The sequence below is a fragment of the Osmerus mordax genome, chromosome 2 (genome assembly GCF_038355195.1).
Source record: "Osmerus mordax isolate fOsmMor3 chromosome 2, fOsmMor3.pri, whole genome shotgun sequence".
In the NCBI taxonomy this organism is placed as follows: domain Eukaryota; kingdom Metazoa; phylum Chordata; class Actinopteri; order Osmeriformes; family Osmeridae; genus Osmerus; species Osmerus mordax.
The window spans coordinates 8,753,318-8,777,098 of NC_090051.1; the positions used below are offsets into that span (position 1 = coordinate 8,753,318).

General features: G+C 42.3%; 1 protein-coding gene across 1 annotated transcript in view; it reads left to right on the forward strand.

Moving 5' to 3' along the window:
* Positions 1-14,891: 14,891 nt before the first annotated feature.
* The window catches only part of hibch (3-hydroxyisobutyryl-CoA hydrolase), a 124,934-nt gene continuing 116,044 nt past the window's right edge, over positions 14,892-23,781 (forward strand). The window contains exons 1-4 of the mRNA XM_067228908.1: positions 14,892-15,018; positions 15,234-15,276; positions 15,462-15,593; positions 16,073-16,157. Of these exons, the coding sequence (XP_067085009.1) occupies positions 14,987-15,018; positions 15,234-15,276; positions 15,462-15,593; positions 16,073-16,157 (292 nt within the window). The 5' untranslated portion in view covers positions 14,892-14,986. The remainder of the gene's footprint in view (positions 15,019-15,233; positions 15,277-15,461; positions 15,594-16,072; positions 16,158-23,781) is intronic.

Consider the following 23,781-nt stretch of genomic DNA (forward strand, 5'->3'; position numbering starts at 1 on the left):
GGATTCCCTGGATCAAGACGAGTTCAACGCACCCTATGACGTCAATTTCCGGTTATATAGATTTTCCGCTATTTCCGGTTGTATCAAAAACCTTTGAAAGCCTACTCCTCCTACAATTTTTGTCATATCTTCTTCAAAATGACCAGAGATGATCTTCAGACCAAGCCTCACAAAAGTTATCCCATGGCGTTTTGATTTTCTAAACCGTTTGTCCGGCACAGCCAATCAAAATCAGCAAAAAAGTAACCAAACAGGAACTTGGGTCAATTCTCAGCAAATCTTTGAGATATCAACACTAAACTTGGTATATCGGTGGACGACACTACAACATGTTACCATGTGCAAAGGCAACTTCATATCTCAAAAAATGATTGATATAAAGCAAATCGAATTTATCACTCACGCTAAAATAATGCTTTACACATCCGCCAGTAAAAAACTGATACTCTGATTCAATCACAAGTTCATATGAAGACTCTTGAGAATGTTTAGTACACAAATCAGAGAAAAGGTTGACTGTAACATGAAAAGTCGATTTCTTGTGAATATTTGAAACATGCATGCTTGGCTAATTGCTAACGAAATTTCCAATGAAATGTCTCCCCTGCTCTTCAGCGCGCGCGTGCTCCACATTCTCACACACTCAGCCTTTCCCTTGACACACGCGCAAGCTTGGCGAGACGCATACACAAGATTTCAGGCAATTGTGGGCTGACCAAGCCCCCACTCATTCCTTGGCTTGAAGTGAAGGCCCTTGTGGATCTTGATGGTATTGCATTTCCGATTTTGTGTGCAATGGTAAAAAGTTCTCAAAATCCTGAAACGTTGATAGTATAGGCCAAGAGTAACTACCACACCACAAATGGCCCAATATCACCCATAGGTGACGCTACAGGCCACGCCCTGATACACAAAGATACAAGGCTTTCTGGAATGGGTAGGCTCACCAAGCCCCCTCCCTTCACTCCTTGGCTTGAAATAAAAGCCCTTGTGGATCTTGATGGTATGGTAAGAATATACGTTTTTCAATGGTTTGCAATGTTTGGAGGAATCCGCCATTGCTGCTTGCAGTTATATTTATTATTATTATTATACATCTGCAATGGGAGTCTATGGCAGCCCCTAAAACCACATGGTCAGAAGTTGTGAAATTTGGCACACTCTTTGGGACCTGTCCCCTCATCACTTTCACCAAGTTTCATATCTCCCATTTCAACCCTCTAGCGCCACCAATGGGTCAAAGTTGAAGGTGTGTTTACACACGTTACCTTTGAACCATATGCCGCATTTTCCAAAATGAGGTATCATTGGATTCCCTGGATCAAGACAAGTTCAACGCACACTATGACGTCATACCCAGTCATATAGATTCTCTGCCATTTTGAATGTTAAGGAGAAACGTTTTTTCGCTACTCCTCCTACAATTCTTGTCGAATCTTCTTCAAAATTGCCACAAATGATCTTCAGACCAAGCCTCACAAAAGTTATCCCCTGGAGCTTTGATGTTCGCAACCGTTTGTTAGTTACAGCCAATCAAATTCAGCAACTGATCTGGAAAAAGGGAAGTGAGGTCATATCTTAGTGAATCTTTGATGCATTGACTCCAATCTTGGTGTATGGATTCATGACCCTGTTATTAAGAGGTCCGAAAAAGGTAGGGTCATTTGAGCTCTAGGGGGCGCTACAATAGGCAAAATTGTGTTTTGACCAATAACTGTTGATTTGTTTGTTGTATTTCAGTGATGCCTATGTCTCGTGATATCTTAGGAGATCCCATGTCTGACGCGTGTTAATGCCTGATACCAGATGAATTGATGAGGCCGCCATTTTGAATGAATGAATAAAACGTTTTTTCCCTACTCCTACACAATGTATCAAATATTCACCAGATTTGGCACAGATTATCTTCAGACCACAATCACCTTGACATGTCAAAATAGGACTGAATTACAGCTGTTGGGGCAACAATTTGGGCCAAATCTGACCACGCGTGCCACAGGAGAAATGGCTTACTTTTTGTATACAGTAACTGTACACAGCAATTCCCAGCGCTGAAAATGGCTCACTGGGATAAGACGGGCTCCTTTGAAGTGCAAGGTCGTAAATTCGAATCCAGCCAAAGTCTCAAGCATGTCATGATACTGGTTTATCTGTTTAGTGATGCCAGGTATGCGACAGTAGCTGTCGAGCAGTATAATCATAATGGTCACGATAATGTTTCATTCTCAGGGGATTTATACTCAGAGTCAGATTTATTGGGCTTTGTCGATATATAGTGATGCTACATCTAGCCAGTGCATCGGATTTCTTGCATCATAACTTCTGAACAGATTTGTCATAAATCACAAGATTGGTCTCTTCTGATTCTAAGTGGCATACTAACTCGAAATATATCACACTGTCCCGTGTCTGCCATTTTTGGCGTCGGCCATTTGGAATTTTCATTAAAACAAACTCCTCGTTCGCCGTTGCTCCTATTTTCATGGACATGTAATCAAATCATTTTCAGACCACAATCACCTTGACATGTCAAAATAGGACTGAATTACAGCTTTTTATACTTGGGTCAAATCTGACAACGCTTCCCACAGGAGAAACTGCTTACTTTTTTTACACAGTAACTGAACACAGCATTTCCCAGCAGTGAGAATAGCTCACTGGGATAAGACGGGTTCCTCTGAAGTGCAAGGTCATAGGTTCGAACCCAGCCACAGTCGTCAAGCATGTCATGATACTGGTTTATCTGTTTAGTGAAGCCAGGTATGCCACAGTAGCTGTCAAACAGTATAATGGTAATAATTATCATTCTCAGGGGATCTATACTCAAGAAGAGTCAGATTTATTGTGCTTTGTAGATATGTGTCCTCTAACCTCTAGGGGGGCGATCCCATGTCTGACACATGTTAACTTGTGATACCAGCCGAATTGATGCCGCCATTTTGAATGAATTAATAAAACGTTTTTGTCCTACTCCTACAAAATATATCAAATATTCACCAAATTTGGGACAGATTATCTTCAGACCACAATCACCTTGACATGTCAAAATATGACTGATTTACAGCTGTTTAAACTTGGGCCAAATCGGACAACCGCTTGCCACAGGAAAAACTGCTTATATTTTTACCCAGTAACTGAACTGTGATTTGCAGCACTGAGAATCGCTCACTAGGATAAGTTGGTTTCCTGGCAACGGCAACGTCAGAGGTTCGAATCCAGCCAAAGCCAACAAGCTTGTCATGTCTCTGATTCTCTGTTTAGCGACACTGTAAGCACAGATAGATAATCAGCGTCAGCACCCTTGTGTACCCAGCATGCAGTGCGCCATGTCAAAAAACACAAAGACTTCTGGAAAATAGTTTGGTTACAACAGCCGTGCGAGGGATTTCAGTTGTTGTGTTTGTTCAGTTAGATGTTTGTAATGTTATTGTTTGTTAGTTAATATAATCTTGTTGGTCACCCTGATTGTGCATGTTGTGTAGTTTAATGGGAACAGAGCGTCGGCTACTTTCCTATCAGAGGCTACACTTGCAAGGAGCTGAACAAAGGCTCTACCCTAGACCAGTTGCCTATGAGGCTATTGTTGATTGTGGGTTGACTAAGATTCTAAGAAGAGATATCTGTGGTTTTCAAGCCATCTTTGAGAAAGTTTGTAAACAATGTTGCCGTTGATATGTATTGATTGTGGGAGGAAATATATGGACTACATCTAAACATACAATATATATGTATACATTGCTTTTACTTATTGAACTTGCTTTTAAATATTTTTCTTCATATGTTGCATGGACCAAGTTTTTGAAATTGATGGGAGGTAGCAGCATTGGGGACGCTGTCCGAAGAATACTTCGCAAACTTGCAACGAATGAGACATGGTCCAACTACAGTCTTAAAGGGCGAAAGGGAAAACTGCCCTTCATGGGGTCAACCCTTTACAATATTGTTTAACGTAAGAAATTCGATTTCATACAATGTTTTCCTTTACATTGTCTATAACTATTAGAATATTTCACATATAATGCTTTTTAAATAGGAGCTTGTGCTGAGCAGTTCCCAAGGGTGAGCGAAAAGGAGATCGAGGCGTGTATAGGAGATACCCTTAAAGATCCTGTAAAGTGGACCTGGAAACGAGTTATAAGTTCGCCACACCACAGAATAATGTGTTATTAACTATCCATCCAAATTAGAATGAAAAAATAACACCGACAAGTATGTTAAATTAGGCTTTGAAATCGTAAAAAAATCATCAGTCTTCTCTGCTTGAGACTGGGGGGGCGTGTCGCCTGAAGGAGCTGAAGCTCCGCCCCTCGCTGCCTAGTGCCTACCTCCGACCCAGATAATGGACACTATGTCAAGCCGAACAAAACCGTATACAATTAGAATTTATTTGTTCAATGAGTGAAACATACAAATGCATATAAATGAAATGTTCCCCTGAGCTGTAACAGTAAAAATGGACACCAGAGACAGCAGACAGTGAGCTCTCCAACTAGGCTACTTCTAACACATTAGCTACCATTTCACCAAAATACCATCATTCTACACCGAGTAGCCTAATATCAATTTAGCGGTTTGCACTAACTCATAGCAGAGATACCTCTGGAAAAGTTATCTAGTATAATTATAACAAGCACACAGAACTGAGTGATGAACTGCTGGCGGCGGTGGATGGTCCAGGTGCAACCGGAGGATGAACGGCCGCAGGGGCGATGTTCGGTACGGCTACGCGCTGTAAGAGAAGCCGTGTGTTGGTGAACCCCGTCTGTCTCTGGTCCATGTTAAAACTGTCCGCCGTGAAATGGTCAGTGCAGAGGCGGCTGTTGGAGTTTATCCGAAGCTTTCCATGAGCGTGGCTCTTCACAAAATCTATCCACCTATTTTTCCTTTCATTATCAATAGGGAACATAAATGGCGTTGCAGCGCAGCTGGAGTTCTTGCATCCAGGGAAGATGCAGTTGCGGGTGGTGGGAGACATCCTGAAGCTAGCTAGCTAGCTGATGTAGGCTACAATAACAGTACAGCAGGAGGAGCCATTCAGTGATCTGACGTAGATAGGGCGAAATGACGTAGATAGGGCATTTTTTGGCTCCGCCCATTAAAACCTGATCTGAAAACGGAAGAGAAACTGTTCTTCGGTTTAACTCCACATTTCAGTGTGACAACGTTTTAGCGCTTTGCACATGCTTTCAGGAACTCATTTCACACGTATATAATGTACTTAGAAGCAAAACATGGAATTTACTTTACAGGATCTTCAAGCATGCACCTCACCGTGCCAAGGTGGTCCCAATAACTAAGTTTTCCTTTAATTAAACAAACTAAGGTAGCATAACACTTTACCATTAACTTTTTCTCTGTTAAAAACTTTTCTTTTTCTATGATTACGATTAATGGACATCTATATTTTAACCAGGTGAAATCTTACTTTGTCATATCAATAGCCACTCTTGTATGGCAAACATATTTGGTTGATACTCTCCCTCATAGTTGGATCTTATACATCTAAGTGTAATTAAATGCAACAATGAAAGAATAATATACATGTTTTTTTTGCCAGGCACCAGAAGAATAATCTGGGGCACAAGAAGAAGAATCTGGGGCACCAGCAGAAGAGGAAAACAGTGATTAAGCCTTCTCGCATTCTCTCACTCTAACTCTCTGACTCTCCTGTCATTTCTATCTTTATTTTTTCAATAGAATAATTTTGATTAACTTTAATTCAAGATTCTTCATTCCATGAGTTGTAATGCTTATTACAATGCTCTCCCACAGTAGCCTATAAGCAGAAAAAGAACAATGCGAATGTTTAACATTAAACATGATGGTTTAAACATGTTTTGATGATGTTTCAAGATAGCAATGTTTGGATCCCTTAAAGGTTCTCCAAAAGTCTTGTAATTAGTTAATATGTTTAAGGTTCTGCAAATTTTCTATAAAGATGAAGCAATATTGTTCCAGTAGTGGTTCAGGTAACAGGATGCAAGTGTAACGGAGTTGAAAAATCTGTTTAACTGTATGATGAGTTTCGCCATAATTCTACAGTTGTTAATAATGTTGGTGTTTTGGAGCCCCCTTTGGAGCTGTGGCGTACTGCAGATATGCAGCTTATATGCGTGTACTGTTGCCGTAACTAGACAGAAGAAGTTTGCCTGTCAACGGTATTTCCACTGTGCAAAATGACCCTCATACTTTATAAACTTCCAGCTTGATACATTTAATGAATGTTGATAACTTTGACATATTACATGTATTTATATGATTAGTATGTTTGTGTCGTTTGTAAAGCAGTTTTTTCAATGTGCAGAAAGTATTTTTGTATACCACGAGGTTCATCATTATACACACTGTGATTAGCTATCTAGTTAGCTGGGAATTTCCCATTCCTCACGTTCCGTTAGCTAGCTAACCGTGCTGCCATACTGAACCTGATGTATTTCGTCATTGTATTTTACTTGTGCAGATGCTGCGTATGCCAACTGTATGTTTATGCATGAACAGGTATGTTGCTCCAATAGTGTATTATATTTGTGAAATATGTGCATTGTTGTTTAAATTGTTTGTGTACTGTTTTATTTGTAGGCTATATGATTAATGTGTTGTATGAAATGAGACAGAAGAAGTTTGCCTGTCAACGATGCTGCGTATGCCAACTGTTTATTACGGTGGCCGACGTGCAAACGCGCTGCAAATTAACAAAACATTTACATTTACATTTAGTCATTTAGCAGACGCTCTTATCCAGAGCGACTTACAGTAAGTACAGGGACATTCCCCCGAGGCAAGTAGGGTGAAGTGCCTTGCCCAAGGACACAAAGTCAGTTGGCATGACCGGGAATCGAACTGGCAACCTTCGGATTACTAGCCCGATTCCCTCACCGCTCAGCCACCTGACTCCCATGCAAATAGACAAAACACAAGAAAATTAAGAAAACATCTTCATGAATTTGACAACACATGCGCAGCATTCAGCAAACGCGCTGAAAATACACACAACACAACCAAATACATAAACGCGTTCGCTTTCGTTTTTGCAACGCATTTATGTATTTGCAGCGTTTTTGGTTTGCGTGCTTTCGTTTTTGCAATGCGTTTATGTATTTGCTGCATTTTTGGTTTGCGTGCTTTCGTTTTTACAACGCGTCTATGTATTTGCAGCGTTTTGGTTTGCGTGCTTTCGTTGTTGCAACGCGTTTATGTATTTGGTTGTGTTGTGTGTATTTGCAGCGCGTTTGGAGATGGAAATTTATGTACAGTTAGGTCCGTAAATATTTGGACATTGACACAATTTTTATCATTTTGGCTCTGTATACCACCACAATGGATTTGAAATGAAACAATCAAGATGTGCTTTAAGTGCAGACTTTCAGCTTTAATTTCAGGGTATTTACATCCAAATCAGGTGAACGGTGTAGGAATTACAACACATTTGATATGTGGCCCCCCCCTTTTTAAGGGACCAAAAGTAATTGGACAATTGGCTGCTCAGCTGTTCCATGGCCAGGTGTATGTTATTCCCTCATGGGAGTTCGTTATTTCATTGACAAGGAGCAGATAAAAGGTCTAGAGTTCATTTCAAGAATGACATTTGTGTTTGGAATCTGTTGCTGTCAACTCTCAATATGAAGTCCAAAGAGCTGTCACCATCAGTGAAGCAAGCCATCGTTAGGCTGAAAAATCAAAACAAACCTATCAGAGAGATAGCAAAAACATTACATTTAGTCATTTAGCAGACACTCTTATCCAGAGCGACATTAGGTGTGGCCAAATCAACAGTTTGGTACATTCTTAAAAAGAAAGAACGCACTGGTGAGCTCAGCAACACCAAAAGACCCGGAAGACCACGGAAGACAACTGTGGTGGATGACAGAAGAATTCTTTCCCTGGTGAGGAAAAACCCCTTCACAACAGTTGGCCAGATCAAGAACACTCTCCAGGAGGTAGGCGTATCTGTGTCAAAGTCAACAACTAAGACGAATACTTCACCAGAGTAAATACAAAGGGTTCACCACAAGATGTAAACCATTGGTGAGTCTCAAAAACAGGAAGACCAGATTAGAGTTTGCCAAAAAACATCTAAAAGAGCCTGTACAGTTCTGGAACAACATCCTATGGACAGATGAGACCAAGATCAACTTGTACCAGAATGATGGGAAGAGAAGAGTATGGAGAAGGGAAGGAACTGCTCATGATCCAAAGCATACCACCTCATCAGTGAAGCATGGTGGAGGTAGTGTTATGGCGTGGGCATGTATGGCTGCCAATGGAACTGGTTCCCTTGTATTTATCAATGATGTGACTGCTGACAAAAGCAGTAGGATGAATTCTGAAGTGTTTCGGGCAATATTATCTGCTCAGATTCAGCCAAATGCTTCAGAACTCATAGGACGGCGCTTCACAGTGCAGATGGACAATGACCCGAAGCATACTGCGAAAGCAACCAAAGAGTTTTTTAAGGCAAAGAAGTGGAATGTTCTGCAATGGCCAAGTCAATCACCTGACCTAAATCCAATTGAGCATGCATTTCACTTGCTAAAGACAAAACTGAAGGGAAAATGCCCCAAGAACAAGCAGGAACTGAAGACAGTTGCAGTAGAGGCCTGGCAGAGCATCACCAGGGACGAAACCCAGCGTCTGGTGATGTCTATAGGTTCCAGACTTCAGGCTGTCATTGACTGCAAAGGATTTGCAACCAAGTATTAAAAGTGACAATTAGATTTATGATTATGTTAGTTTGTCCAATTATTTTTGGTCCCTTAAAAAGGGGGGGGGGCACATATAAAATGTGTTGTAATTCCTACACCGTTCACCTGATTTGGATGTAAATACCCTGAAATTAAAGCTGAAAGTCTGCACTTAAAGCACATCTTGATTGTTTCATTTCAAATCCATTGTGGTGGTATACAGAGCCAAAATGATGAAAATTGTGTCAATGTACAAATATTTATGGATCTAACTGTATATAGAGTGTCAGTGCCCACTTTTGTTGTGGAAAATCAACAGGATGAATGAATAATTGGCTCCAATGTCATCAGGTATGTAGTACGCAAGTTCAAGGGAGATCCGAGCTACTGGGAGGCTGTGTCAACATCGGGCTCAGGTTACCACGAACTTGAGCAGTTCCTCTCTCTACTAGCTGGGCTGGAGCGCTGGACTGATGTGGTCCCAGACAAAGTAGGCACAGTCAGATGCAACAGAGCTGTTACTCTGATGGCTGGCAGTGAGCACCTTGTGTGGGGGACCCTTCCTAAAAATGTGAAGATATCTCCTGGTAGTGCCGTCATGACTGAACCAACCTCTTCTCACTCTGCACCAAGGGGCGTTATGGTTGCCAGAGTAGTGACTCCTCTCTGGGGTGACAGATGGGTTCCACTCAAGATACTTAATCTCTCAGACAGCCCAGTCACGTTGCGTAGGAACGCCAAGCTAGCGGATATCTACACCTGTCTTGCGCTGGAGGATATGGATGTTCCAGAGCTCAGGAGCTCTCTTCAGGCTACATCTGTTGAGCCTGCTAGGACATCAGTTGCATCAGATGTCAAGACCATGCAGGAGAGACTGGTACGCGTCGGCCTAGGAGATCTGGACCTCAGATCTTGTGATGTGTCGGCAGACTGGCGGGGAAAGTTGGCTGATCTTGTGCTTAAATATGAAGATGTCTTCTCTCGCCATAATCTGGACTGTAGTAAAGCCAAGGAGTTTGTGCATCGGATTCGTCTCACAGATGAGAGGCCATTCTGTCTGCCCTACCGACGTGTTCCACCTGCCGAATACCAGAAGCTCCGCCAGGTCCTCAATGAGATGGAAGAGAAAGAAATAATTAGGAAGTCCACCAGTGAGTTTGCTTCACCTCTCGTCCTTGTATGGAAGACAAATAGTGACTTGCGAGTGTGCACAGACTTCCGCTGGCTGAACAAACGGACACTGAAGGATGCCCATCCTATGCCTCACCAAGCTGATTGCTTAGCTGCCATGGGTGGGAATGCGTTCTTTAGTACGATGGATCTGACATCTGGCTTCTATAATATGCCACTCCATGAAGATGACCGCAAGTATTCTGCATTCACAACACCCATGGGCTTGTATGAGTACAACCGGCTTCCCCAGGGCCTGTGCAACAGTCCAGGCAGTTTCATGAGGATGATGACCTGCATATTCGGTGACCAGAACTTTCTCAGCCTCTTATGCTATCTTGATGATCTGTTGGTCTTTGCTCCGACTGAGGAGTTAGCTTTGGAACGGCTGGAGCTGGTTTTCAGTCTCCTTCGCCTGCACAACCTGAAATTAGCTAAGAAGAAGTGTTGGCTGCTCAGGAGGTCCGTGAAGTTCCTTGGGCACATCATTGATGGATCTGGTGTGTCTACAGATGCCGCCAAGGTGGAGGCTGTCAGCAAAATGACCACAGCAGATCTAATGGAGCCTGATGGACTCATTTCTGGGTATGGTAAACTATTATCAGCATTTTGTGCCTAATTACTCTGCCATGGCGAGGCCACTCTTTGAACTCCTGGCTGGCCAGAAGCAGAAGCACAAGGGAAGACAGCGCATCATACGCACACCTCAGTCACGGAGGTTGACACCTGATGACTGGACAGCCGACCACCAACAGGCATTTGAGGGTCTGAAGGCAGCTTTGGTGTCCTCAGTTGTTTTGGCCCACCCAGACTTCACTCGTCCATTTGTGCTGTGCACTGATGCCTCCTTGGATGGATTGGGAGCGGTTCTCTCACAGGTTTAGGAGGGTGACTGTGGCGCGGCCTGCGGTCCGGTACCAGGATGCAAGCTGTAAATGCTCTTCAGCAGCTCCCGCAGCTGATTCCCCCTGATGACAATCCCTTATCCGTGTTCTCGGAGAATGAGTTACGTGAAGGGCAGTTGAGTGATGCCATTCTTTCCAGGGTGTTGTACTTTGTGGAACGTGGCCGACGTCCGTCCAGGTGAGAGAAACCCAAGGAACATGTGATGTTTATCAGATACCTCAAACATTGGGAGAAATTGACAACTTCCAATGGACTCCTTTACAGAGTGTCCAAAGATCAGGTCTCTAAGAAGAAGAGATACCAGTTTGTGGTTCCTGACTCCCTCAAATCTGAGGTCCTCAGAGGCGTTCACGACAGCGCTGGCCATCAGGGCCAATTTAGGAGCCTGAGCCTGGCCCGCCAGAGATTCTTCTGGCCTCACATTGACCGAGATGTCAAGGATTATGTCCGCCAATGTCCGAGGTGTGTCATAAGCAAGACTGCAAATCCTGAAGGAAGGGCACCTATGGAGAGTATAAAGACTTCTGCGCCTTTGGAGATTGTATGTATCGATTTCTGAACTGCGGAGGATTCTAACAACAGGTCTGTTGACGTCCTGGTGGTGACTGATCATTTCACCAGGCTTGCACAGGCGTTCCCCTGTCGAGATCAGTCTGCTAAACAGGTGGCAAAGCAACTTTGGGACAAATATTTCTGTGTTTATGGATTTCCTGAGAGGATCCACTCAGACCAGGGTGCGTCGTTTGAGAGTAATCTAATAAGTGAATTGTTGAAGGTCGCGGGTGTGAGGAAGTCTCGGACGACACCATACCATCCAATGGGCAATGGCAGCGTGGCACGTTTCAACAGAACGCTGGGTAACATGATTTGAGCCCTCCCGCCTGATGCAAAGCACAATTGGCCTTGTCACCTCCAGACCCTGACATTCATGTATAACTGCACCGTGCATGAGACTACAGGCTACCCCCCTTTCTATCTCATGTATGGTCGAGTTCCACGTCTTCCAGTTGATGTCCTCTTCAAGAACATCTTGACAATCTCTCAGATCAGACCTTTGCGTCCTCCTGCGAGAAGGAGTCAAGTGATGTCAGTGGCATGGATGGAATGATGCCTGTTGTGGATGAGGAAGATGCCAGGACTAGAACTCAAGAGTGGGTCAGCAATATGACAACTGTGGGTGTGGACAGCCAGGTGGGGGATGGTTCACTTAGGGATGTCCTGAGTACAAACAAAGAGTCTGAGCCTGCGGGCAGTTTGCTAACACAGTTGCAGACAGGGAGCTCTGACAACAGTCACACAAATGGCCCCACAGCTGACACTCAGGGTACTCACACACAGTCTTTGCATTCCAGCAACTCAGATGATGTACACATTACAATACCACCTTACATTCAGTCTGATTCAAGCTGTATTCACAGAGCCAGATCCCGTGCTGGACGTATACTTAGACCGGTTAACCGTCTGTTGTATCAGATGTCTCAATGGGGTATTGTCGGGGATATCAGTCAGCTTGTTGACAAAGCCGCTAATTCAATGTTTCAACTATTCCAGTGAAATAGGTATTTTGGTGTTTTTCAGTGTATACTTTGGGTAATTTAGATATTTTTGATTACTTCTCCATGGATGTGTTTGAGTGTACCTGTTGGGACCTTTTTCTATGTATGGGATATGGTTTGTGTGGGGTGTAGACTGCATCCTACTTCCGGAAGCTGGTAGTGAGCAAGGCGCCACTCTCTTTCCACTTCTTTATTGACCACTATGGTAATATGTAATGCCTTGTTCATCTACCAATTATGGGCGAAATTCAGAAGGGGTGGGTGTAACGGAGTTGAAAAATCTGTTTAACTGTATGATGAGTTTCGCCATAATTCTACAGTTGTTAATAATGTTGGTGTTTTGGAGCCCCCTTTGGAGCTGTGGCATACTGCAGATATGCAGCTTATATGCGTGTACTGTTGCCGTAACTAGACAGAAGTTTGCCTGTCAACGGTAGGTCCACTGTGCAAAATGACCCTCATACTTTATAAACTTCCAGATTGATAAATGTAATGAATGTTGATAACTTCGACATATTACATATATTTTATATGATTAGTATGTTTGTGTCGTTTGTAAAGCAGTTTTGTCAATGTGCAGAAAGTATTTTTGTATACCACGAGGTTCATCATTATACACACTGTGATTAGTGATCAATAGTGTGTTATATGTGTGAAATATGTGCATTGTTGTTTAAATTGTTCGTGCACTGTTTTATTTGTAGGCTATATGATTAATGTGTTGTAAGAAATGAGACAGAAGAAGTTTGCCTGTCAACGATGCTGCATATGCAAACTGTTTATGTTTATGCATGAACAGGAATTAAAGAACCAAGCAATCTTCGTCAAAAGTGTTTGTCAGTCCCCTGTTTGACCACCGTCACACAAGGACACATTATAGGTTGGTCCCCTGAAGGTTTGATATGTCACTAAAAGGTTCTGCAAACGTTGTGGAGAGTAGCATTGATACAGAGGAAATGTCCTATAATGGTTCCCTAAACGTTCCCAGAACATCCTGAAAGGCCCCAAAATAACGTCCTCCTACCCTTTAAAAAACTCCATATTGAGACCAACATGTTCTGGGAACGTTACAAGGCAACGTCCTTTACACCAACGGGAACGTTCTGGGAACGTACTGGGAACGTACCATTTAAACTGGGAACACAGGGCCATTCTTTGGCCCTTGCCATTCTTTGGCTCTCGACGAAGGCGGTCGCATTTTTCTCTCCTCCCCTCTCTGACCTTCCCTGCTTGGCTGTGTCTTGTGTCTTGTCTTGTCTCAAGATACTCTCTCATCATCACTGTCCGAAACTAGAAGCATGCAATTAATTAGCTGGTCTCTCAATGCTATTGACACCATCTTCTCGAAGAGAAGCTCGGGTTCGGGGGAACCCAACTGTCTGGACGGGACGTTCGCAGCTGGCTACACGATGGACACGTGGGAGAATTGGCGTGTCGTGTGTCTAGCGGCGCTTTCCGTGGAGGACGTTGAAGACATCTTCATATTCAGAACCATGACAACAGGCTTTCTGCTGTTTGGAATAGGCGCTGGCTTTGTATATCGGAAAATTAAGGAAACGGCTGCAGCCATCAAAAGCCCCGTTAGGCTGCCCGATATGATTGATGCGGTGGGCAGAGTTGTTGGAGCTCAGACTGTGAACTTACAACGCAGCATTGATTACAACAGGGATAAGTATGCGGCTCTGCAAAGGAAGATGGAGGACATGGAGACCTTCCTGAAGGGTGGACGTGAAAATTGAGTTGCGGCTACTCGTCAAAACAACTACCCTAATCTTATCCACTTTCGGCCCCGTAACCAGCACAGGCCTTGGCCAAGGCCGTCGCTGGAAAACAACTCCCCTGGAGAGCGCTGAAGCGAGACTATCTTGCTCCTCCTCCCCCCCCCCCCCCCCCCCCCCCCCCCCCCCCCCCTGATTGTGACTGATTGTGGCCTAGGTCGAGGGCGCCAACCCAGACCTACTCACACATTAACTTTCACCTACTACAGATATCACCACCCCCCCACCCCCATCCAACGCCTTCGCATGCTTGTTTCCCCAGGGTGGCTGGCGGGTCTGTGTGCCTTTTTCTCTCCTCCTCTCTCCTCATGTTATGCTGTAACTTTCTAGTTGGCGCCGAAAATGGCTGCCTAGGGAGGCTCTCCTGCCAAAGTAAATTCATGTCTGTGCAAACTTTCATGGCGAATAAAAACCCATTCTGATTCTGATTCTGAAATAATTAATTAAATAGTGAAATAATTATATATGTATTTTACATTAAATTAATTGGTATTTTAATGAATTCATGACACATTTAATAACAAATGTATGTATTTAATTCCAATATTAATTAATTAATGACACATTTAAGTAATTATTTAATGGTGTATTTATTTCTTTAATTCTGGCACTTTTAGTCTTCCATAAACATGCTCAAAGACGTTAAATGCACTAATGGCCTTCCATATGTAACTGTTTTGTCCTGCGACACCTTTTAACGTGAATCCTCCACACAGTTTTTTAAATGAGGTCCTTGGAGTTTCTTTGAGAGACACCCCAATTCGATAGGTGGCAGTAACACGCCCCTCATTTTGGATGCCAACGTCAACACCAAAGAAAAAGATTCAATTCAGCCTTCCGTTCAAGCACATATCAACCTTGATGTGCGAATAGCAAATTGATTGCCTAATTCATTATGTCAGTAACTATTTTGAATGCTAACCGCAGGTATGTTTTAGCCGGTAGACTTAAACATATTGTACGATTAGCTAATCAGTGTGCCCGAGGACCGGATGTTGTAAACTGGCTTGCTCGTCAAGTAAAGATTAACTACGTAAAAGCAGTGTCACTTTAGCTTGAACAACCTAGTCCAATACAGTTTAGGTACAAGTTAACTACCTATGATAATGTATAAATTGTCATTTTGCAAATCTCCTCTTTAGACTGACCTACTTCTGCATATTACAGAGAATTCGTGGTCGCATGGTAAGCATTCTTCCAGAACGTATACAAGCTAAAGTATTAGTGCAATTAAAATAGGAGGGTGTGGGAGAATTGCGCTGTTGTATTCGCCTGTGTAGCAGGTATTTGAACAAAGTACAATAACCCTGGCCTAATCACTGTTGAAGACATAATTAAACTTGGAATTGTATTTGTTTTCTTTGGAACAGATGCACAGTCAAGCTGGGCCAGAGGTTCTGATTGAGAGGGTGGGCAGTGCAGGGGTAATCACACTAAACCGACCAAAAGCTCTGAATGCCCTGAACCTGTCTATGATCCGAATGATTTACCCTCAACTTAAGGTGAGAAGGTTACACCAACTACTTTACCACAAAGCCATGGGCCAGATGTTCAAACTACCTCCTCCATTACTCAAAACTGACAGTATGTGTCATGCTTTGAAAGGCATAAGAAACAGAAAATGGAAAATTGGATATTGTTTCAGACTATTTTACATTAGCTTTGTGGTCAATATGCCCCTTCACATGTTTAGAATTTCATTTGAAAAATGAATTGCACATGCAAATTTAATTGTGTACTCTTAAGGTACATTGACAGTCAGCTAGAAAAAATGAATCTGTGGGGACCTGTCATAGCATTAGCATATTCAGCTTGTAGTATCATCTATTGGCAGCTTAATACTTGACTGAGCATTTAGGAGCACGAGTATTAACTAACAAAGCAAACCCGACTCATCAATAACCATACACGTTCTATCTTGTATGTAAATGTAAAACCTTATCGCACATACTTACATTTGTTATTAATGTGTCTCATGCAGAAATGGCAGGTAGATGAAGAGGCAGCCATTGTCATTATTAAAGGAGCAGGTGGAAAGGCATTTTGTGCGGGTGGAGACATCAGGGGTAAGCAACAACATATGTGACACTCGTTGGTAAAAAGTTGAGCATGTCGGCAATCTTCAAATTGTGCTAGCAGGGCTCCAGACAAACTTTTTTTTACTAGGTGCACTGTAGCCCCGACTGAAAATTTAAGGAGCACAGGCAGTGTGAAAGAATTTTAGGGCATATGTACAATGTATGTGTTTTTATGTAATGTGTAAGCTCCTTTGTTCATTAACGTCCTGAGACTAGTTTAAGTCAGGTCAAAAGGGGGATAAGGTTGAGAGTAGGGATGAGTATGGATAAGATTTTAACAATTCCAATTCCTTATCAATTCCTGCTTATCGATTCTATTCCTTATCGATTCTCTTAACGATTGTTATTGGGCAACGGGGGGGGGGGGGGGGGAAGAGCACAAACGGGTTTATTTACATTTATTTTATTTTATATAATTTTCTATAATGCTGGACACCATACACAGTATGTATACATACACATTTACATTTTTCCGTTGCTCTTCTTCTACACTTCAATTAGCTACGCTAGCTTAGCTATAGAATCTTCCATTTTCAGCCAAGGTCAAATCATATAAGATGACAGTGTCAAACATCGGCCATTCTGTTAAACAATTAAAATGCTAAGTTTCATAATGGATTAAAAATCAATATGCTCAGTTTAATAATGGGTTAACACGACAACGCGAACGTTTGCTGATAACACACGCCCTCCGATAATTAACGTGAAGTGATCAATAATGGGAAACGAATGCCGGAGCTAAAATGTATGCTTTAAACGACAGGACAGAAGATAACTTAATTGATTATACACAATAAAGGTAAATTGCTTCACACAGTGACAAGTGGTTGTGATCACTTTTGAGGAGTTTAGCTCTACCTTGGATAGTTAGAGATGAAGCGCGAACGTTAGTTGCGCTGCTGCATGCATCGAACACATGACATTCCAGTAGCTTCATTCCATGCTGTGTGTTCAATTGCTTCTTCATATTTGTTGTATTTCCTCCCTTCGACGAAATAGACTTTTTACCCGCGTTACAAGTGGCGTTGTTGTCATTTTGTCGTGTGAAATACAACCAAACTTTAGAACGCTTCTGCCTCTTTGCCATGTTTGCTGCTGTCTGAATAAACTATTAAAGTTTGCGCATGCGCAACGGCACAGAGAACCGTTAGCAGAATCGTTAAAGAATTTGGCTGCCGATTCCAAGGAATCGGTTAACTGGGAACCAATACCCATCCCTAGTTGAGAGGTTGTAAAGGGTTAGCAGAAGGCTTTAGATGACCTTCTATCTGTTGACCTAAGGTGCTGACTGCCCTGTGGGATAGGTTGCCCTTGGAGGATGGGTGAACCATCTTAAATGGCCTATCTATACGATGGAGATTAGTTCAACCAGGGGAGTATATCTGGAGACTTGAAATCTGGGGTGACTTAAGGGTTATGGTTTTTGGATTGGTTAACTGACTGAAGTGTATGACTCCCTGACCTAGAGAGGATCTTTGGACATCAGGGCCTGGTTTCGGCTGTCACTATATTGTATTCTTTAAGGGAGTAAGCCAACCACAGGAGACATTCTTTATGACTGGTCGCAGAGCGCTCTGTTTGCTAATGTACCGTACAAACTAAATAAATTGTATTAAGCCGGCATCTTGACTATTCAAAGTACACAGTATCGTCAGCATTTCCACCACAGCAGAACATTTTGGGGCGTACACCTTAAATAAAATGACCACATTGAGATGGCAATTTCTAATAAAAAGTACTTACTCGTATTAGATTTCTCATTTTTTAAGGCTCAAAATTTAGATATTGGTCGCATTTCCTCTTTTTAATCTGTATGACCTCAAAACATATTTGGGAGTGTAGCAGACTACTTCAAGTGGACACTGCACCTTTTAAGGTCTGGTCTACGTTGTTGGTAGCTAGCTACGTTTTCTGTTCAAAAAGGATTGTCTTTGTAGGCCTACTTGACTAAGACGCACAAAGCTGTGTGCCAAAAGGGAGAAGTTTGCCGACCTCCTGTCTTTCCAACTCCTTACAAGAGCATTTGTGCGAGTGCAAATGACTGTTGTGGAACAACATGTTTTCATTTCTCCACAAAATGCTTGCTAATTGCACAGTAGTATATGCCTGCTGTGAGCTGTAACAGGCTGGCTGTTTATCAATCCAATTTTTTTTCCGTTCTTGCGAACTTGTTTGACGTCATCTTTCATTGCCCAAGTATAGTTCCAATCCAAAGAACAGAAGTCACCAAGAACACCTAAAATACCCGGATGTGTTAAATCACCATCCGATGCACCCTCGATAAAAGGGGCGGATCAAGAACATTTCCGGATATTCTTAGCGTTCTTGGTTCGTACTTGTGTTCTTTGGATTTGAACCGTACTTGGGCAATGAAAGATGATGTCAAACGAGTTCGCAAGAACACAAGAACGGAAAAAAACGTGGATTGATAAACAGCCATTGGTTGGTGAGTTGGCCAGCGAGAGCATATCTAATATCCCACAAGTCATTGCGAGATGCCAGGAGAGCTGGGAAAACTTCACAACTGTGTTTTTACTTTTCTTATTTCAGGTAAACGGTACCTGTAAATCCGCATCTGAATAAAAATGTGATGAGAAATGGGCAGTGTAGTTGCTGAATATTTGCGGATTTTTTTTCAAGAAACTGCTCATTTGTAAATGTAAGACTTTTCGATTAGCTAGATTGCGTTATGCAGTGGAGATGCAATAGTTAATGTTAGCCAGCTAAGTTAGAGGCTAGCATGATGTGCACAAAACTTAATTACCGGGGACAATTTATTAGCTTGTAGTTGATTTACAGTTTTCAGATGTCATACCGATCATATGAATATGGCTATACAGTTAGGGGTGTAAACATCTAGCTAGCTGGTCGCGAGCATTTCTCAAACTCACAGCACTAAAATACGGACAGATGAGGGAAAGACCAGTTTTGAGTTTCTCTAACTTTATTAAGTGTGAGCCTACATTAAACACAAATGTAATACACAAACACAATACAGAAAAGGTTTATAACATTTTGCAGTGATAATGCCAGTGCTGTTGTCATACCAGTGCCTTAATGAGCTGAGTCTGCGTAATAGAATCAGAATTTACTTTATTCGTCATGTAAGTTCACACAAACAAGGAATTTACTGTGGCACGAAGGTGCATACAATAAACATTTACAGTTCTTAAATAAAAGTAGTGTACAAAGTCTAACTAATATTAAAGAACTAACTCAATACTGGACTCAATAATGGCTGTGTAGAAGTGCACCATCATTGTCTTTGGCAGGTAGAATTTCTTCAGCTGCCGTAGGAAGTACAGCCTCTGTTGCGCTTTCTTGGTGAGGGAGCTGATGTTCAGTTCCCATTTGAGGTCCTGGGAGAGGATAGCGCCCAGGAAACGGAAGGACTCAACAGTGTTGACTGGGGAGTCGCACAGGGTGATGGGGGTGAGTGGGGCTGTGTTCTTCCTGAAGTCCACAACCATCTCCACTGTCTTAAGAGCATTGAGCTCTAAGTTGTTCTGGCTACACCAGGTCACAAGGTTGTCAGATTCAAAAATGTGCAGGTCGCACATGTGCGAGTAGTTGTAAAAAATACTTAGTCTCAAAGGTTTTTCTCAAAATGCAACCATTTGGTCGCAGTCTTGAGCCGTGGCTATGGCTCAAAAAAGGTTGTTGCTTTTGGTTCTGTTTAGGGATTGTGTGATCATCTAGCTGTGTAGGCAATAATGTTTGTTTTATTTTGTTTTTCTGTTGCTGTACTGTGCCAAACATGCAGAAACTTGACAGCCATGCGTTTGTACACATGTACATTGTAAGTATGCATTGTAAGTTGTTTGGTTGGCTAAGGATTGTATTGTAACTACAATAGCTAGCTAGCACAGGTGCAACGCTGATGTCTATATGGTGGGGGTGGAGTTAACACTAGAAGCGCCAATTGACCCCAGTGAAGAGAGAAAATAATTGGATCTTTGCACTCAATCGAATTCCAGGACTTGCTTTCTTGACTGTTCCTAGATGTGTGTTTTATCACCCAGTATTTAAAAATGTTCTAAATCACACTGGGGAAAGCTAATTTGAGGTTATGTTGCTCTAGCCTGGTCCTAACCAGACTCTCGTACATTTCATTTGTCCAGAGAGTCTGGCCTCGCTCAATCGACAAGCGTTGGCTTCCTTGTAGGTGGGTACTCTGTTGAAGTTTAAAACTATTGGATCTGCCCAGAGCCACTCTGATCTGCCATAACCAATCGCTAGCGTTCACCTTAGCCAATTCCTTCACCACTACTGTAACAGAGCTAGCTGCCGTAGCTGGAAAATCAAACCGAACATCATAGCCACCAACAAAACTCAGCAAAACTTGTTCTGGCTTTAGCTTATGGATATTCGGCAGCGTTGCCACAACGGACCGAATGGCTTCGCTCGCATCTTTCTCCGCCGCCATTATGGAACTACAACACAAACTAGCGCACAACAGCCACTCCCTCTGTTCGCTGATTGGCCGGTAGAAAATTAACGGGAGACATCTGACTTACTTACCTCATGGCCAGACCTAGTACAGAAGCAAAATCAAAATTGAGCGGAAGTACGTAGGAGGGCAGAGCCAGGCTAATATTGCTCATGTTTTGGTTTAATTGCACATTCGGCCATTTTCTCCCCTGCCTTAAAGGCTGCAATTCGCCTTTCTATCAGCAGATGTCGCAAGGGTTCCCTACAAAATGGAATTCTATGAAGTGCAATAGCTTCACGTGGGTGTTTGTGTGTTGAATGGTAAGCGCAATTCTTATGTTGTGCATAAACATAACAATAAATGCATTTTGCATATTCACACATGAGCAACACTAATCATAGTATGACTTTGCAAATATTTAGAAAATGGTAGGCTTTTATGAATTAACCATTTATGAATATAATAAGGTAGGCCTAATAAAAGGAGATGAAGGCATGGGCGGGGGCGGTTATGATGATTGAATTCACAATAGTGTAACTGATCATTCTTGAAGGCTTATAAATTATAATAATTTGAGACATGGACAGACTACTGGGCTCCATGACTCGTGATTCGGCTGGCCATTCTTTGTCTCCACTCTCTTCGCAACGACTTCCTCCTTCCAAATCAAAGTCCCCCTTTTCTAATACTTCCTGCCTAATATTATAACAGCCCACTCAATAAAATAGCTTACAATAGCATTTCTGAAATATAGCTGCAAGAAGCAATTAAGGGGCCAAGGTAAAAAAAGGCTTAACCCTTGTGTTATCTTCGGGTCATTCTGACCCATCAGTCATTGTGACCCACCATCGTATTGCGACAACTTTACCGCATACAAAAACAAAGTGAAGCATTTTCTTTTAACCGTTCGGCTGTCTCAGACCCCCCACATTGCGACGGTTAAAAGAAAATTATTTTTATTTGTTTTTGTATTGGGTAAAATTGGGTAAACTCAACGATGGTTCGTTATGAACCTTTGGGTCATGTGACCCGAAGGCAGCACAAGGGTTAATGAGGATCTAAAAGAAAAGTGAAGCTAACGGTGGCTAACTAGCTAGCCACAGTATTTGCGCTATTTGGTTGTTGGTAATAAACATTTAAACTGTTATCCATTGTATTTGATGTTGTTGGGTGTCACAAAACGGAATATAATACAAAAAATTAGCTACTTTTTGCAATGATTCTTATTTCCCCCACAATGCATTGCATGACGTCACGTTGGGGAGACGACAGACCAAAGCCTGCTTTGAGACCATTGAAATCGATTATAAATGAACACTAGGCTAGTACGAGAGAATGTCTAATATGGGCTCTGATAGTACCATCAAAACGTGGTACATCTAATCTCCTCAAAAATTTCGGAAACGTTTCGGTTGATTATTCCTCCCCTTCAATAATACCAATTGGTATTGTATTTAATATCATTGCAAAGCCTGATTAGTCACCTTTACAACGAGGTTGCACAAAATTGTAGCCTAACTTTTAAGGATCGTGCATTCGTGGAATGAACAACACAGCTAACCGTGTGGGTAGCGGCCCCCCAAAAATTGCCAAAATCCCCTGCAATATTCTTCTGTTGGTATTCACTCTCGTTTTGAGCTTCAAGTGAAATCAGCTTGTACGTGCCAGAGTGACCAACGCAAACATGTTGGCTGGCTTGCGACAAATCCTGGTTGAGGAATGGGATGCCATCCCACAGCAGTGTGTAACCAGGCTGGTGACCAGCATGAGGAGGGGGTGCCAAGCTGTTGTGGCTGCGTATGGATCTTCCACACGCTACTGAGGTCCCTGACAGTTTAAAATGAATAAAGTGTAAAAATGTCCATTATGTGTTTTTTTTCTTAATTACTGTGGGAGAGTGCAATCATCCAATCCACCAAGCAACTCAAAACGAGAGTGAATACCAACAGAAGAATATTGCAGGGGATTTTGGCAACCCACACGGTTAGCTGTGTTGCTCATTATTTATCGGTCGGGCTCTATAAGACATCCACAGAACAGGGTTCCGAGTACACCTCGCAAGTTTGGTGTGAATTCATCAAAGATTTACTGAAATACTGTACCGGACAAACGGTTTTGAAAATCTAAAAGGGAATCGAAACAAACTTTTTTTAATGTCTAAAACACGATTCCGAATCCCTATACCAAGTTTGGTGTCAATGCAGCAAAAAAAGTATGAGATATGACCTCACTTCTTTTTTGAAGGCTTAGTTGCCAAATTTGATATGCTGTACTGGACAAATGATTTTGAAAATCAAAAATCCATATGATAACTTTTTGAGGCTCAGTCTGTAGATCGTCTCTGGCAATTTTGAAGAAGATTTGACAACAATTGTAGGAGAAAATCTATAGAACTGGGTATGACGTTGAACTCGTCTTGATCCAGGGAATCGGCCAAACGGCTAACTTATTAGCCTATTTATGAAGATTGCATGGATTCAAAAGCATACATTTGTTGCTGCTCATATACACTTGAATATACTAGGAGTGAAGTCAGGTGGCTGAGCGGTTAGGGAATCGGGCTAGTAATCAGAAGGTTGCCGGTTCGATTCCTGGCTGTGAAAAATGACGTTGTGTCCTTGGGCAAGGCACTTCACCCTACTTGACTCGGGGGAATGTCCCTGTACTTACTGTAAGTCGCTCTGGATAAGAGCGTCTGCTAAATGACTAAATGTAAAATGTAATGAAGTGTAAAATTAAACAGGGTTCTATTCTAATTTCCCTTAGTGCAAAAGGTAATGGTGATAGGTTTCTGGCAACCTCACATCGTTGAAACATTGCATCAAAAGGAAGACATTGGGCGATCCTGTGTAAAAATGGTCCTAACTTACACGTACTCTGACTTTTCTGCCAGACCATTCAAATATGGAAACAATTGTTCAATCACCGATTTTATTTCTGAAAACTGCCAGATACTCGTGACAACATAAGCTAAAAGCACATCTCATTGGTTAAGGGATTACTGGGCGTGAATAACATGTATCGTCATCATCGTCATCCATCTTTTGCTGAAGCAGAGCCAGACTGGATACCATGCAATAGGGTCCAATCCAATACGCTGCCTAGATATTTGTATAGATTTCTGTGAAACTTGCTAAATAAACATTAGCTAGCTACACAATGTACCCTTTAACACTAGAA